This window comes from Pyrus communis, chromosome 7 (genome assembly GCF_041283825.1).
Source record: "Pyrus communis isolate YQ-2024b chromosome 7, ASM4128382v1, whole genome shotgun sequence".
In the NCBI taxonomy this organism is placed as follows: Eukaryota; Viridiplantae; Streptophyta; class Magnoliopsida; order Rosales; family Rosaceae; genus Pyrus; species Pyrus communis.
The window spans coordinates 4097899-4113670 of NC_142571.1; the positions used below are offsets into that span (position 1 = coordinate 4097899).

General features: G+C 38.0%; 1 protein-coding gene across 6 annotated transcripts; it reads right to left on the minus strand.

Annotated features, from left to right (window-relative positions):
• Positions 1-1719: 1719 nt before the first annotated feature.
• On the minus strand, positions 1720-10959 carry LOC137733748 (uncharacterized). Of its 6 annotated transcripts, none has more exons than XM_088697668.1 (17): positions 10683-10815; positions 9443-10022; positions 9166-9210; positions 8973-9100; positions 8161-8432; positions 7451-7621; positions 6544-7326; positions 6314-6408; positions 5801-5863; positions 5585-5673; positions 5410-5475; positions 4277-4909; positions 3962-4036; positions 3722-3792; positions 3531-3588; positions 3056-3311; positions 1720-2647 (listed from the first exon to the last, which is right to left on the minus strand). In XM_088697668.1, exons 4-17 carry the CDS (start codon positions 9078-9080, stop codon positions 1968-1970), a joined length of 3420 nt encoding a protein of 1139 aa, XP_088553794.1. In that variant the 5' UTR covers positions 9081-9100; positions 9166-9210; positions 9443-10022; positions 10683-10815; the 3' UTR covers positions 1720-1967. The 6 variants fall into 6 exon arrangements, with proteins under 6 accessions (XP_088553794.1, XP_088553793.1, XP_088553792.1 ...); XM_088697667.1 differs by having other exon boundaries at positions 10609-10787; XM_088697666.1 differs by having other exon boundaries at positions 8973-9204; positions 10683-10959.
• Between the last annotated feature and the right edge of the window lie 4813 nt (positions 10960-15772).

Below are 15772 nucleotides of genomic sequence, written 5' to 3' on the forward strand. Positions count from 1 at the left end.
TGACCGAGCCAGAGGCTCCGTACCATAAAAATATATGAAAAACAGAACCAGATTGAGGGCAAGGTTAATTAATGATAAGATAACAGAGCCAGATGCCAGGGCAAGGACAATCATCTTACAGTAAAAAAGAACAAGCTGAGACAGTGGACGAGCTATATTCAGGACAAACATCTATCAGATCCAACCTGCAACAACATACAAGAAGAGAAACTCAAGTAAAGCAACCGCCAAAATTTAATGAAACAAATACATGAAAAGATACAACCAACTTTGAAGCTGATGTTTGCAGATTCATCAAGTTTCCAAACAGAATGAAACAGTCACGACATTGCATCATTGGAACCAATAAGTACAAATGCAGAGGTCTTGAGATTGTAACAGCTCCTGAAACAGAAACAAACCATAAAACCTCTCCATTTTCTAGTAACAAAACAAATCCAAGCAACTGTATTTTTTTTAACAAACGATATTATCTACACTAAGGGGGTGGGAGAATGGGCAAAGCCTCACAATGGGCTAGCAATAATGTGGTTCAAATTCGCCTTTGGCGAGAATCGAACCTCAGACCTCTCACTTACAAGTGAAAAAGAATACCACTAGACCGTAGTACGGCATCCAAGCAACTGTTAATCCCAAAAGCCTAAGCTGTTAGGAGATCATCCCCTCCACAACTTGACAACAGAACTCAATACTCCCTATAATGCGTAGGCCCACTCCCACTCTAGTTGACAAAATAGGGCCTAACCAAGAACAAGGTTACAAGGGTCACCAGAATACAAATACAAACGAAATACTAAATGGGGTACCTACGATTGGTAATGGCATAACCAAAAGAGGGGTAGAGGGGACAAGGTTACGCGTTGGGTAGTGCGGCACACTATTATCAAGCCACATAACAGTTGATTACAAAAGCCAAATTATGTTAGAACTCGGGATATCACGTAAAGTCATAGTTGATACCAAAAGCTGATTTTGGCAGAACTCAGTATAAATCTCAAGCAATTGTAGCTGTCACAGGATATGAAAGGAAATAGCCTACCTTAATAAATCCCGTTTCCAGGCCTCAAACTTCAATGATAGAGGGACAAAAAATTATTAAAAAAAAACAAGAAGGAATAAACACCTGTGGGCTTCGCATGGAAAAGCATAAAAACAAATCAAGAAAGATTTAATTGGTCAAGAGTGAATGAAATTTTTTAATGAGCCTCTCTATTTGTTGTGTCAAAACCGGTCTTCTTAGGAAAGAGTTCAAAATTACCTACTACAACAAATATTACTAAGATCTTCCAGGCATTCACTTCATTTATGGGGAAACATATAATGACCAAAAAAATAACTGTAAATTTAAAGGCATACCCTGGTGCTGAGCCTGAAACTGTGCAACGAGGCAAATGATCTCTTGTAGACACCAATCCCAGCCATAAGGCAGATAAATAATACCCGACAAAATAAGAATGTGCCTTTTAACCAGATTCCACTTGATTTCCCAAGAAAATCAATAATAGTGAATAATCCACCATCACTGTCAAGCATAGCATTCTCATTAGTGCACATAAGCAGAATAACAGCCACAAAAAGTGCATCAAAATTATATAAAATTGGAAGGGAAATAGTTAGCGGTTAGCACTGGCACCTAGATTCCAGTAAGCACTTAAATTTATTTGCCGCGGAAAAAGAAGTCAGCAATGCTAGAGAATAGAAAAATGAACAGAGGCAAAATTATACTCAAAAGAAAACTGTTCTTTGTTATGATGAGAATTCATCTGCACTACATAAACAATTGAGATTTGTTTTTATTTTCCTTTTTTAAACTTCTTCATATGAGTATACAAAAAAATGGCCATAATTACATGTGCTTGTTTGCCAGAGCCAAAACTTATATTGGCAGGTTGCCCTCTGACAATAGCACTATCAGTCTTGTCTAAATGGTCAAGTAATCCAAGGAAATATACAGTCTGCTGTCGTCCTCACAGAAGCATATTCAAATCCGAGAGGTCATCCATAGGAATGTCAAGCCCCTCCGCATCATGGTCCTGCAAACCGTCCTCATCAAAGTTAAACCAAGTACTCAGATCTTGGTTGCCACCAAGGTCATTGGCTACTCCTAGTTCTATCGAGTCTAAATCATTCAGATGCAAGTTTGCAAAATCCATTTGTTTCTTGGTCTCTGTAGGACCCTGAGGAATGTCATTATAGCATGCGGGCTCAATCTCTCGTTTACTGTTATTATTGTTGCCAACAACTTCAACAAATCCAGCTGAAGGGGCACTGCTAATCAACCCATTTCCTGAAGTTGATAGCTGAGCTGTCTTCTGTTTGGGCTTTGTTTTGGTTTTACGCTCACCCTTATTGTTACCCAATGATTGACGGTCAGCTTTGGTAACAGAATTCCTGGCTGATGTATCTTTGTCCCTTTCTCTCTCACTTCTTTTTCCTTTTGCTCGGCCCAACACAGGACCAAGATTTGATGCAGCTTTCAAGGAGGGGCTGCCAACATCATCAAGCAGAACTTCCTTCTTTTTCCCTCTGTACAATATTGGTCCAGTATTTGTAACCTGCTCAGAGGGATGGGTAAGACTGGACATGCCACAAGAACCCCTGTCAAACTTATTACGATGATCAGGCCGCTCCGCCCATTTGGAAGAACCTGTGGAAAGAAAAGAGAGAAGGCATTTACAAAAAGCAGTTCACCTGACAATAAGTTTCTGCAAAAAAGATAACTATAAATAAAGGGTGTTGTTATTGGCACTCCAAACATAGTGCACTCCTCCCTATACAGATTTCCTTGTATTTTTATAAATTTGGAGGACATTTTTTGTGTGCCGACAACAGCTCCCATAAATAAAGCAGAGATGTTTGGAAAAGGTCCAAATCATGGGAGAGAAATAAAACTGTGCATTGGTTTTGTCTGATATATATGACCTCTAACTATAAAACTGTGACATATAAATTTCTAAACATTTACAAACACAAAATAAAAAAAAATAAAAAAACGTATGCTAAACCAACAAATACTCCTTAAAAGCAAAACATCTAAATACTTAAAAGTACTAACCTGAAACCCCAGGTTCTTGTTGAGAGTTTTGATTTTCAAGTGGCGAACTTAAGCTGTTGCATTTCATGGTTTCTCCATTGCTACCGGGAAGCGATGCAGCGAAAATGACATCTCGAAGTGCAGGCTCATTAAAGCAACTTTTTCCAGTTTCTTCATATTTTTGACATCTAGAAAGAGTCCTCTTCATAAAAGCAACAGCAACTTGTTTTGAAACCTTAGCAATCCGATATTTTGAAGCAATACTTCCCCGAGTGGCCTAAAGAAACAAGAAAATGAGACCTTTTATGGTCTGAAGTAATACTTCATACTTAACATGCTACAGTTAAAATTCAGCAGAATGTGGGTACATGCTCCAGTTAAAGGACATCAATTTTTTTTAATTTTTTTTTTTTGCACTTCAATCAAGCTGTAAGTAACTGATGCTTGGAACATGCAAGTTCGAATCCCATCCCAATAAGCAAATTGAAAAAAGTACCAGAAGCTTTCTGTAAGCCAACTCAACAAGCTTGTCCATAGCAACCTGCTCGCGGTGCCTGCAATTTAGCCACATAAGATTAAAACTTCCGCAGAATCAAAAGAATCGGTTCTTGTGTTGATTTTCGTACCAAAAAAATGTACAAGTATACTACAAATTTTAGAAATCATCTAAAGTACTGAATATTATACCGTCTTTCGATGTCCATGCCTTCTTCAATTGCTTTAACAAATTTGTTTAACCGTATCTTCTTCCCATCAACCTACAGAATCAGAATGCAATTTATGTTAGTAAACCATGAGATAAATGGGAAAGGTGAAGAAATGACTCGGAATGGACCAATTGCATGACAAAATGGGGCAATCATATTAATGAGGTGAAATGTGGAAACGTGGTTATGTTCATAAGAGGTGATATCTAAGAGCCATAACCTGTTGGTGGAGTAGCTTCTGTAGTCCAACAATATCTTTATCAATTGCTTCGTCCCCTCCGTCTGCTAGATCAGGCTGAGACAAGGCAAACAGTAAGCTGTTAAATTATTGTAGGAAAGGGGTTGAAAAAGGCAACAGACAGAAAGAGAGCTTCCATTCGAAATAGTTGCCCTGATCCTAATTCTGCACTCCATGACATGCAAATTTCTAGCAGAAACAGGACTGGCCTGACAAACTCAGTAAAGTGAAAATAGACTTTATGGCCATGGAGCTAAACACTTAAGCATCACCAATACACATAGGGTAAGAGCTTACCACTGTTTCTTGAAACAAGCCTACACTTTGTAGCTCCAGCAAGAGTCTATCCTCCAGAGGCATCTGTTCATATGGGCAATCAGAGGAAGAAATTCCTGGAGAGTTTGTAACCATATGTTGTAACCCATCTGCACCATTTTCGGAAAACAAGGGAAGCATCCCACTCTCTGAACGCAATTCTCCAAAATCTACTTTTGACAAATCATTATTGTATAATTGATTACAGATGCCTGTAGCATTCACAAAGCCACTAGCCCCATTGTAAGGGTAATTGTCACTGGAACATTGATTGAGAGTCTGCAAACCCATATCTGTATCGTTTACAAGCTGGACCCGGATCCTGTTCCTTGGCTCAACAATAATCGAGGCACATGTATCACCTGGAAAATTGTCCCCATTATATTGTAAAGACATAGTTCTCCGGTCAATGCCATTTTCAAATTCTTCAACGTCATCTTCCATGATTAGAGCCGATAATACTCTTTGGTACAGTGGAGGCACTTTCTTTGTTCCTTCTGAGACTAATCTTCCACAAGATATATCTCCTTTTTGAATTTGGTCTTGCACGTTCCACTCATATTGTCCAGAAAAAAGAGTCTTGGACACAAAGTTTTCTTCATGCACAATATCACCCTGGGAAACAACATAACTTCATAATTAACATCGCAATGCTTGTCTTCCTCAGAAACACTTGATAGTAAAGTAGAAACTAAGCAAAGCTGGTTAGAATAATTTAACATCACAGACAGAATAAACCCATTCATAGATTTTTCATTCTTTTCCCTTTATTGGTGTATGGCGTTTGCAAGAAAATGATCAATTTCAATTATACCACTTGTGCAACCACCCTTTTGTAACACTAACTTAAAAGTGGGATACCATTTGCAGCGTTTGCCAAAGCATAGAAGGAAAATGTGTTGCTACACCGTTGAAAATCCTAATGGATGCCTAAAAGCTGAAGCTCAAATAGATGTCTAAGGTGGCACACTTTAGGATGAGATACCAAATTCAAGTCTTAATCAAATAACATATGACACTGGATGGAAAATAACCAAGATTTAGTGTAAAGAAAGATGGCAGAGATAGAAATCAGATATCAAAAGTCTGTCAATAAATAATATGCCAGACATTACCGAAACATTATTGGCATTGCCTAACATCAGAGACATGCATTCATCATTCTCCTCCACAGATATGAGCTGATTTGAAAGCAGACATACAAATAGGGAAAGAATTAGTCAGGGACCATATCAATCTAATAAACGAAATTTTATTGAGTGAGATGTAGCGATAAACTCTAGCTGCTACCTGCTCCTGGAAGTAGGATACCACCTCTAAACTGACAGGACCAAATATTGGTTCCATTTTCTTCCAAAATGAACTAGAACAGGCCAAATCTACAAAAACAACCAAACAATACCATAATGCAAATGTATATGGAGAAAACATAGTTATAATGCAAATTTAAGCATATAATATACGTACATATATATTTCTAAAGAAAGATTAGTCACGGAAACATACCGTTGGAGCTACAGGCAAAATTTGCAGCTTCCAGAAGTTCTTCATGGTCATCATCTGGCTCACCTGAAACATCATAAGCAATAGCATATAATTGCAGCCCTTAAGTTTCAAGGAGCCAAACCGTTATGGCAGTAAATATATTGTAATCGATTTTGTGTCCGAGTAAAATCCAAAGAAATAAAGTTTGAAATCATATAACGGTAATGATGATTCTCATCAGTCATCATTCACGGAGTGTACAGACATGCATATCCAAATGAAGGTCAAACTTCAACAGATGGCGCAATATACAGAAGGGAGCTGCTATTGGCTCTACAAAAAGATCATCATGCACTCCTCCCTAGTGAAATAAAAATGGGATGGAGAAGGACTGCAGAATGACTTTTTTTAGCGTTACTAAAGTTCCCCATACAGAAATGTAATCAGCCAAATAAACTTTTGGAATTGGTACAACAAGAAATAATAAAAAGACCTAGTCAAAACATACCAATAAAAGAAATGCCGGTACTCTACCTGCACAATCAGGGGAACCGATGGTAGATATATGGCCTGGAAAAGCAAAGGCCTTCCTATCTGATAGTTTCTTCAGAGGAGGACGCCCTGATTTACTGAAGTAAGAAAAAATACAAAGCTTAAATATAATACTCTCGAGATTTGGTTTAACAGGAAAATGCTAAAGTGAGAAAATATAGATCATTTTATGCTGAAACAAAACATTAATGAATAAATAAATTAGTTAACACCTTCCATTCTTCTCAGAACCAGGCCTCATACTTTTGAATGGCTTTGCCGAGGCTGGAGTTTCCAAGTTTTCCCTTGTAGCTACAGTGGTAGCCCTACAAACTGATGATCCTCTTCCACTCCTTCCCTGTCTCCGAACACCAGCTCCAGTTTCCTCTCCATTGAGCAGTTTATTCTTCTTTGTAGGTAATATTGAAGAACCAGTATTCTGAACATCGTTCACAGCTTTCTCATCTACTTCACTGCTACCTGGTCCTTTCTCTTTCAATCTACTTTCACGATTTTCACCAGGACCAGATTCTTCACTTTCAGATAATCTGGCAGGAGATGAAACTATTTCCTGTTTAATTCTAATTTGTTGGGCACCATTCGCAACACTCTTCTGAAGCAACCCATTGGTCCCAAAAGAATTTAATCTACCACCCACATCAGAAGGGGAACAGCTTTCCGAGGGTATCTGCACTTCATCATGGTTTGATACAGGAGACAGTAGATTTGATCTTCTGGTTCGAGACATTTTCTGTGGTCTCTGACCAACCCATTGAGCCATCGAGGGCGTGGTTGATCCTGTGGGCACCGGACGTTTGCGATTGGTAGCACCGCTTGCTGAATTATTTTTTGTTACACTTGAAGGTTGTTCCCATCCCTCAGGTGTTCCAGATGTGCGAGGAAGACTAGGAGATGAGTTGCACGCAGTTACAGGGGCATTTCTTGGCGCCCTTGAAGCCTTTCCCTTTGTCAGTGGATTAGGATTGAGTATTTGACTATCATCGCGAGCATTTAACCTGAACAGAATGGTCACCAGATCAGACATTAAAAAGTCAGTAGAAAAATTTAGTAATAACTAGTCAAAGAAACCTTCAATGCACCTACAAGAAACTCTTGCACAAGAATAGTACAAGCACATACTTATTGTTTGCCTTTGGTAAAAGTCGCTCCTTAGTCAACCCAGACGTTAAATCTTTTGAAAGAGAGACCTTGTCCAACTCATTCTTGAGCATAATACGACCATTTGCATTAGCAGACAAGGAATTAGAGTCTAGCTTGTTAATGCCATTACCACCAGTAAATGACCCTGATCTGCAAGAGTGGAGAAATTTCTTGTTTTATATAATAACTAGTAGCAAACAAGACTAATAAGGAGGCAAAACCAGCAAAAGGATTACTGTACGAAACAAGACAATTTCAAAAAGAAACCACAATACTTCTGTAAGAAGAGAATAAAATGTTTCAAATACAACCCCTGCACTATAGGTTTATCAGAAATAACAAACACAACACATGATTTCACTCACGCTTTGAGAGTTTACACATTGAAGGGGAAATTTACATTGTCCAGAATATGAAAAAATAAAGAAAATGGCAATTTCAAATGGTGGCTACTTTTTTGTATTTGATTTTACACTTTACAGGTAAAAAAATTGAATTTTAAAGAACAACGAGCACATCTAATAACTCTTGTAGCATCAAACCATTCAAATACAATACAACATGTCATCACAGCAATCAACTAGGCTGCAAGTGTGTATAATAAATATACTTCTAATAGAATCATTGTGACAATATAATTTCTTGGTTCTACAAAGTGGTGGTGGATGTTTGTCAACGTCTAAAGTCACCTGAAACTTTGGGCATCACAGGCTTGGGGACAAGGCTCATCATTAGGCTTATGATGTAAGGTTCGTTTTAGCTCTGCATCACCATCCATGGGCCTGCTATATACTGTGCCTACAGAACGCTTCCTTTTCATTTTCTTATCCCATGCTTCCCCTCCAGCAGGTAGTCTGCGAATCTTTTCTTCAACAAGATCAGAGCCTTCACCTCTAAGCATATCCCTATCTTTTCCCACAACCACAGGCTGCCTTGTCAGCACACTACTTCTGCTTTCAGCCTAAAAGAATAAAGTTGACCACAAATGTGCATGTTATGGAAACAAGATTCAAAAGTAAGTACCAAAGGTAAATTTCAAGCAAGTTAGAGATATGTGGTTAGGATTAAAGACCTTCAAGCTGAAACCTGAATAATTTTATAGTCATGGTACTCAGACTTCTAGCTCAGGATAATGTTAAATCTGAAAGGGTGGTACTACTTTCTATTAAAAATATTTTGTGGGTTTTTGCCACCACTTAAATTTTTACATTTTTCATTTCTAGTTGGCATGTTATGGGTACAACCCTTTTCTTTTGATTTGAGTTTCTCTTCCCAGGGTGTATCTTCCTTAATTTTATGTAAAACTTACATTTCTTAATAATTTAAGAAAGTGAAAACTGGAAGACTAATTTCACTAATTAGCAAGAAAACCACAAAGATATTGAAATTTTACCATTCTTACTTATGTACGTACATGTATGTCTGCCACTGTTTACAGCATTAGGCGTTAATATATAGCAATTAACTTCAAACCACAAGGTAAAACTCTCTGAATACATACCCTTATTTCTGTGACCGATGAGCGAACACGCCTGTTCATCACAACAGTCTTAGTCCTGTCCTCTGGCCTTTGATTCATAGAATCTGAAGAGTTTCTCGAAGCTCCCATCTTCAGCAAGTTTGACCCACCTGATCTTTCATTTGTTATAAACTCATTCCTTTGCTGCTTCTTTAAGTTTAAAGCTTCACAATACCTGTTCAATTTTTCAATGGAGTCATCCAACCTTTTTGCTCTAACCCTGACCAAAAATTGTTGTAACATCAGCAGAGAGATAACTTCTTGAATACAACCCAAATAAACACACCACAAGGTTCACCCACCTCCAACAAGCTCGATAATTAAAAGGTTTAACTATATTTATTTTGAGAGATTTTAACTTCATAAAAAAAGACATGAACACTAGAGAGGATCTCGAGCCACAAATAAACAGATTCAAGAATAAATGGAAATTTCAGAGTTAATTAGATTACCTGGCCTTGTTTGAGGCCACTAGCACACCATCTTTGAACCATTTTAGGTCCTCTGTAGCCACTGGAGTGTGGGGCTTCAAATTAGCTGCTCCAAATGGATTGTCTTCTAAACTACCCCCAAAAGGTATTCCTAGAACCCTCCTTAGCTCACCCAAGGAAGTAAACTGCTGATCTCCCATTGTAATAGGATCTAACATCAAACACTGATGTAGTGAAGGCAAATTTCCTCTCGAAGCAGCATTGTCCCTGGGTGTACTAGCACCAGAACTAAGCATCCGACTCTCACCACCCTCACGGAAGCTTCCAGACCTATCCAAACTGGCACCAGGGTAATTTCCTCTCATCCCATTTGAATATCCCCCTGCAAATGCCGAGTCCTCCGGACTGGCTGCACTCATCTCAAATCTCACACCTCCCGCCATTACTCAAGGCCAAGGGAACCAGCTTATATCAACAAATAGTTTCTTCCAAAAAACCTAGTTCAGCTCAATCAAGAAACAATCTCAAATGCAGCGGTCTACAAGTACTGGACAAATCATATCCATAAATACATGTCCATTCTGAAGTTATCCGACCATATCTAAAGCACACATTGAGCCTAAATTAGTACACAACAAAAATATAAACTCTGTTCTTTAAGTAAACAATCAATAAGTTCTAAACAATAAAGTCAAAAGATTACGCTAATCATTGTCAAAAATAATACAGTGCCGTCTACATGTAAAGCACTCGTCCACACCGAAATGGTACACCACCCGGCACCCGGTTTGATGTTGAACTTAGTGTAAGTTCACTTTCCAAAAACAGAATTGAGCTCAGATAATTGAAAACAGAATTGACCAAAAAGCTACCTTTACCTAGTGTCCCACAACAAGTGCAAAACTGACTAAAGACTCCAAACTACACATCCTAAATTCTTCTAACCAACCAACAAAAGCAACTCAACAACTACAATTATCCATAAACTGCTTTTTTAAAACAATTAAACCAACCATTAACCACTATGTCAAACACATAAACAGCTTAAACTCAAAATAATACGGGAAAATTGGACAACTACAAAATAAGAAAGATTAAAAAATCAAGCACCCTACTACAACAATGCAAACCTTGGAATTAAGCTACTACTAGAAACTAGGGTTTTCCGAAATTGCAACAAATTGAACCTGAATTTCCCTCGCAAATACAAAATTCGGGGAAGAAGAAGCTAAGCACAGAACGAAACGCAAGCGAGACGCACCGGCATTGAGCGATCGAGGAGGAAGAGGTCGAATTGTAGGGCGACAAAGTATCAGTGAATTCTAGGGATTTGGGGGGTTTTGGGCGTTCGAGGCTTGGGGCTGTCGTCGCGTGGAGGTTCTGTCTTCTGTGAGAAGGGGCAAGGGCTGTGGGTCCCACGCAAATTTAGGGGCTTGACTTTTTGACTGCTGAGTCCACACTCCCCCGCAGCAGGTCCCTTGTATCTGGTTTTGGGTTTTTTATTTCCCGGACCGGTGGACCGCTAATGGACCGGCATCATATTCATATGGATTATGGATGGATTCACCTTTATTTGTACTTTGCATTTTTCACTTTTGATTTTAATTATTTTTCTCCGTAGGCAATAGCCATGATTTCTTTTCTTCTTTACACAATCTCCAACCCAAAAATAGTTTTTTTTCCTTCGATAGTTCTAGGTTAAAAATTTTGCCTAGTTCTGGATTGAAATTTTAGTCCGAGATCATTAAAAAAAATTAATAGGCACAAGCCATGATTTCTTTTCTTCTTTAGACTGATACACTCTGATCTAAAATGTTCACATGGACTTCAACAAATCGAGTTATACTGGTAGACACCAAAAAGGTGACAAAGCCATAAAATGTAATAATGTGGAAAATGTGAATAAATTTAAACCTAAAAGTGTCTAAAGTGCGCTAGTGAGCGGGATAAACCCATTTCACACGTGATGTCAGACCATAAGTAAAGTACAATAGAATAGATTGAGAATGATACCATCGAAGGTAACCTTCTATACCAAGACTTTCCAAGAATCCTCGTCGATACGAAACTCAACTACTAAAACCTGGAGGGGCGAAAAACAAAGGTGAGTGGGCCTAAAAATAAAGTTTTGTAAAAAAAAAAATTTTTGAAAATGTAATAACCCCTTACCGTAAAATAAGTATAGTTTTCACATATAACATACTACATATAGTATGAAAATATTTGTCGTAGCCAACAATATCTCAAGAATTCAATTCGTCACAATATTTCGTAAATATACACCTAACGTCCAGTAATCACATATTCTCGCATAAACAAACATATCATATCAAGTGCTCATCGATATATGCTGACACACGTGTTCATGCAGAGATATTCTGACATAAACAGAACTGGATGTAATAATGATATATGTTCTAGTACTACAAGCACTTGAAGACTGACATTATGCGCATCGCATACGAGTCCTAATTGCATATAGCAATCTATGACAAGACTCGCACCTACAATGGATCCAAAGTGAGCGTACGGTGTGAAGTGAACATACACGTGAAAGACTAGCCTTGGCCCCAGGCAAGTATTAACAACAGTGCAGCACAAGATGAGTAGTTAACATAAATATGATCATGCAATAGTAAATCGATAATTCTAGTCAACATAACACTATTCATGGCCGCAAATATAATTAAGACACCCCGTAATAATATGCATGCCTATGCACCCCATAGGATTCATAATGATCTCACAATTTTCATCATTGCGACAATTCTTATAATGTCAATTTATATTATATAAAAGAAAAGACTCACTCACAGATACTTGTGAGGTCATAGCCGTACGAACTAAGGAAGTCGAAGTCTCCAATAATAATTGCACTTAAGCATAATATTGGGACTCATTAGTAAAACTCCACTAAAATGATTAAATTTGGGAAAACAGAGTGCGGATTTAGAATCAGGGCGTTGAAATATGCTAAGATAGGTCCCGGATAATTTTCGTAAAAAGTCAACAAAAAGTCAGTGGTCAATTCTAAAAAGTCAAATGAGACACCTCGACGGTCTACTACGTTAAAACTATGGAATTTCACTAAATGGATGTCAAGAACGGACTTGGAGTGTCGAAATTAGCTTAGGAAGATTTCCGAGAAAATTTTGAAAAAGTCAGCACAAGGAATATGTCATAGAATATTCCAGAGAATTTCCAGATCCATTTGAGAAATGGGTCGTATCGAATCATAGATCTGGTTTTTTTTATTTTTTTTCTCAGGTCAGGTTGACCCGATCCCCATCACGAGTTGCATATCTACAACAGCCAGTTACTGGGTTGGTTTGACCAGGAAAGCTCCCAAGCTCCGTTCAAGCTTGAATCTAAACTAAACTCAGCAAATTATACATGGATTTGAAGCTAAGAGAGAGGAGAAGAATTTTATACTAGAAATCAAGTCGAGCCGTGGTCGGGATCAGCCAGAAAAAGGCCTACAAAGCTTAGATGGTTCACCGAAAAACTAGGGAATATTTCCCCGAGGTATTGCTACATCGAAACGTTGCCAAAACACACGTATAGTGACTCAATCATCATTAAAATGAGATTGGGAAGACAAATCGAGTGGTCCCGACCCTTACCTTGGTTGGATTTGTCATGTCCTCGCCGGAATCTACTTGAATTCGAATAGAGCTCGGCTTCATAGCCGTGAGCAGAGAATGTGTGCAAGATAGACTAACGAGAGAGGGAGAGAGAGAGAGGGTTCATTTGTTGGTTTGGTGGATCTCGCCGTCACCATAAAGTGTAGTAACATGGAAAAATATGAATAAATTTAAACCTAAAAGTGCTTAAATATAAGAGTGCGTTAGTGAACATGAATAAACTCATTTCACACATGATGTCAGAGTATAAGTAAAGTATAGTAGAGTAGATTGAGAATTATACCATCAAAGGTAACATTCCTGGTGTCGGCTAGCACTAGTCGATTCGAAGTCCAAGTGGACATTTCGAGTTGGTGTGTCATAGACCATCTCCAATCTAGAAATAGTTTTTTTGCTCCAATGGTTATGAATTAAAATTTTATCCCGAGATTATTAGATAATGAATATAGGCTAAAAAAGTTTTCAGTAACTTTTTTCAAAATAAAATTTATGTAGATTATCATAATTTATTTTCACGAACATTTTAACCAAAAATATTTAGATTCCGAGAAAATTTGAAAATTCTCTAAATCGACTCCATGAAACTTGTATTTATAGAGTTTTTTAGTGAATTTTGATTTTAATTTTTTTAATCGTTAGATTTAGGTTTGGACCGTTAGATCTTTTTTGTAACCGATAGATTTGATCATATTTGATCTCAGCCATTAGATTTAATGTATTTAAATTTTTGAAATTGCTCAAATTATAGGTTTTAACCTAAATTTTATTTTAGACCCAACCATTGGAGGATGATTGGATTAGTTTAAAACCTAAATTTTGGTGGGTAGGCTTTTCAACCCTAGCATGGGTTAAATTTGCCCAAATTTTAGGTTTTAATCCAAAACTTAGTGTAAACCCAACCATTGGAGAAGGAATTGGGTTAGTTTAAAACTAAAATAAGGTTTTAACTCAGGTTGGAGATGGTCTTATTATTTGTACCCTTTTAAAGCATATAAGAGGTTGTGGACAATGTTGGTAATTGATGTCACAAGGTAAAAGAAGAAAAATAAGTTTGCATTTAGGTTGGTTGTAAACAAGGTAAAAGGTACACTACGAAAAAAAAAAAAAAACATATTTTATTTGCATAAAGAGAGAAGTTAGTTCAAGAAAAGTCTTCGTTATCCCAAAAAAGGTGTTTAGAAGAAGATGATGGACATCATTACGAGTTTGTAGCATCTTTGGAATTATTTTACGAAGCTCGGATGAAGTCGTCATGAATTTTACGAGAAATGCAGTGCAAGACACTTTGCATGGGTTGTTTGGCTCGGTGAATAACATGGGAAGCAGTTGGGTAACCAAATCATTGTACACCTGTTAGACTTGAGACAAAAAAAAAGTGAGGTGTCAACAATTTTCAAAGACAATAAGTTGTTTAAAAAAATGGAGGAAGGATTATCTTACATGATCACATGAACTACAAGCTTAATGTGACGAATTATCTTTAACAATGTGAGCAAACTACACACGGAAGCACTGTAAGATCCCACATCACTCAGGGGTGAGGATCTTGTAAGCCTTATATGTATATTCCCATCTCCACCTAGCATAAGGCCTTTTGGGAGCTCACTAGCTTCGAGTTCTGTTGGAACTTCAAAGTTAAGCGAGTTCGCAGGAGAGCAATCTCAGGATGGGTGACCTATTGGGAAGTTCTCGTGTGAGTTCCCAGAAACAAAACCGTGAGGGAGTGGTTGGGGCCCAAAGTGGACAATATCGTGCTACAGTGGATTAAGTCTGAGATGTGGTAGGGGTTTGGGAGGGGGGGAGGAGGGATGTGACAAGCACTACATGCCTCCAGGTCTTGGGAATTTCATGTTCAAGTACATATTAAGGAGTCATTCAGACCCTTGATATCCATACTCCTACGACTTTGCCTTTCTTGAGCTCAATGATGCAGGGGTCGACTCTTTGGAGTCTCACTTTAGTGTTCTCCATTCAGTTAGGCTCATATGCCAAAGACCACATATACCACTATAGATATGCTCGAGTGGTCTCTTCAGTAAATGCACCATCTTAACAGAACATAGAAGTTTACCTATTACGGGCTGCAACCCTATTGTCAGGCTGCCTATAAGAAACCTCTTCTATAAATAACCAAGTAGAACAAGGAGATCGATCATCGTCACTTACTACTCATAACTCCCTCAATTTAGTTTCTCTCAAACCCTCTTTCTGACTTTAGGCATTGAAGGCCCTTTGGTGGACACCTTCATTTTTTTTGGATGTTCGTCAATTAACCTAATGGTGTTACATGTTTTGCAAGTGTTGGCAAAATTTTGTATCCACAACCTCCGCAGGTTATTCAAATCATAATCGCCACCCTAATATTACCACCGCACAACTGTCTCAAAAAGGCAATTAACATGAATTTTGCATCTCTTTCACAACAAACTCATGAGTTTTCAGCTCCCTAAACTAAAAATCATTGACGTATGAACCCTAACCTCAGAATGACGAAGTTACCCTTGACAGCATTCCACAATTTCAACCCTAATGAACTAAACAGATCAACCTAGTTGAAGAATAATGAAAGTCCACAATGATTCGACCTTAAGGCCAAGTAATTAGCACTTCAGTTGAACACTTGGCCCACTTGCAAGTCAACCCTATTTTTTCCCATTGAGATGACCAACTACCAGATAGTAGTCCCAAATAAAGTTGAAGACTTGCC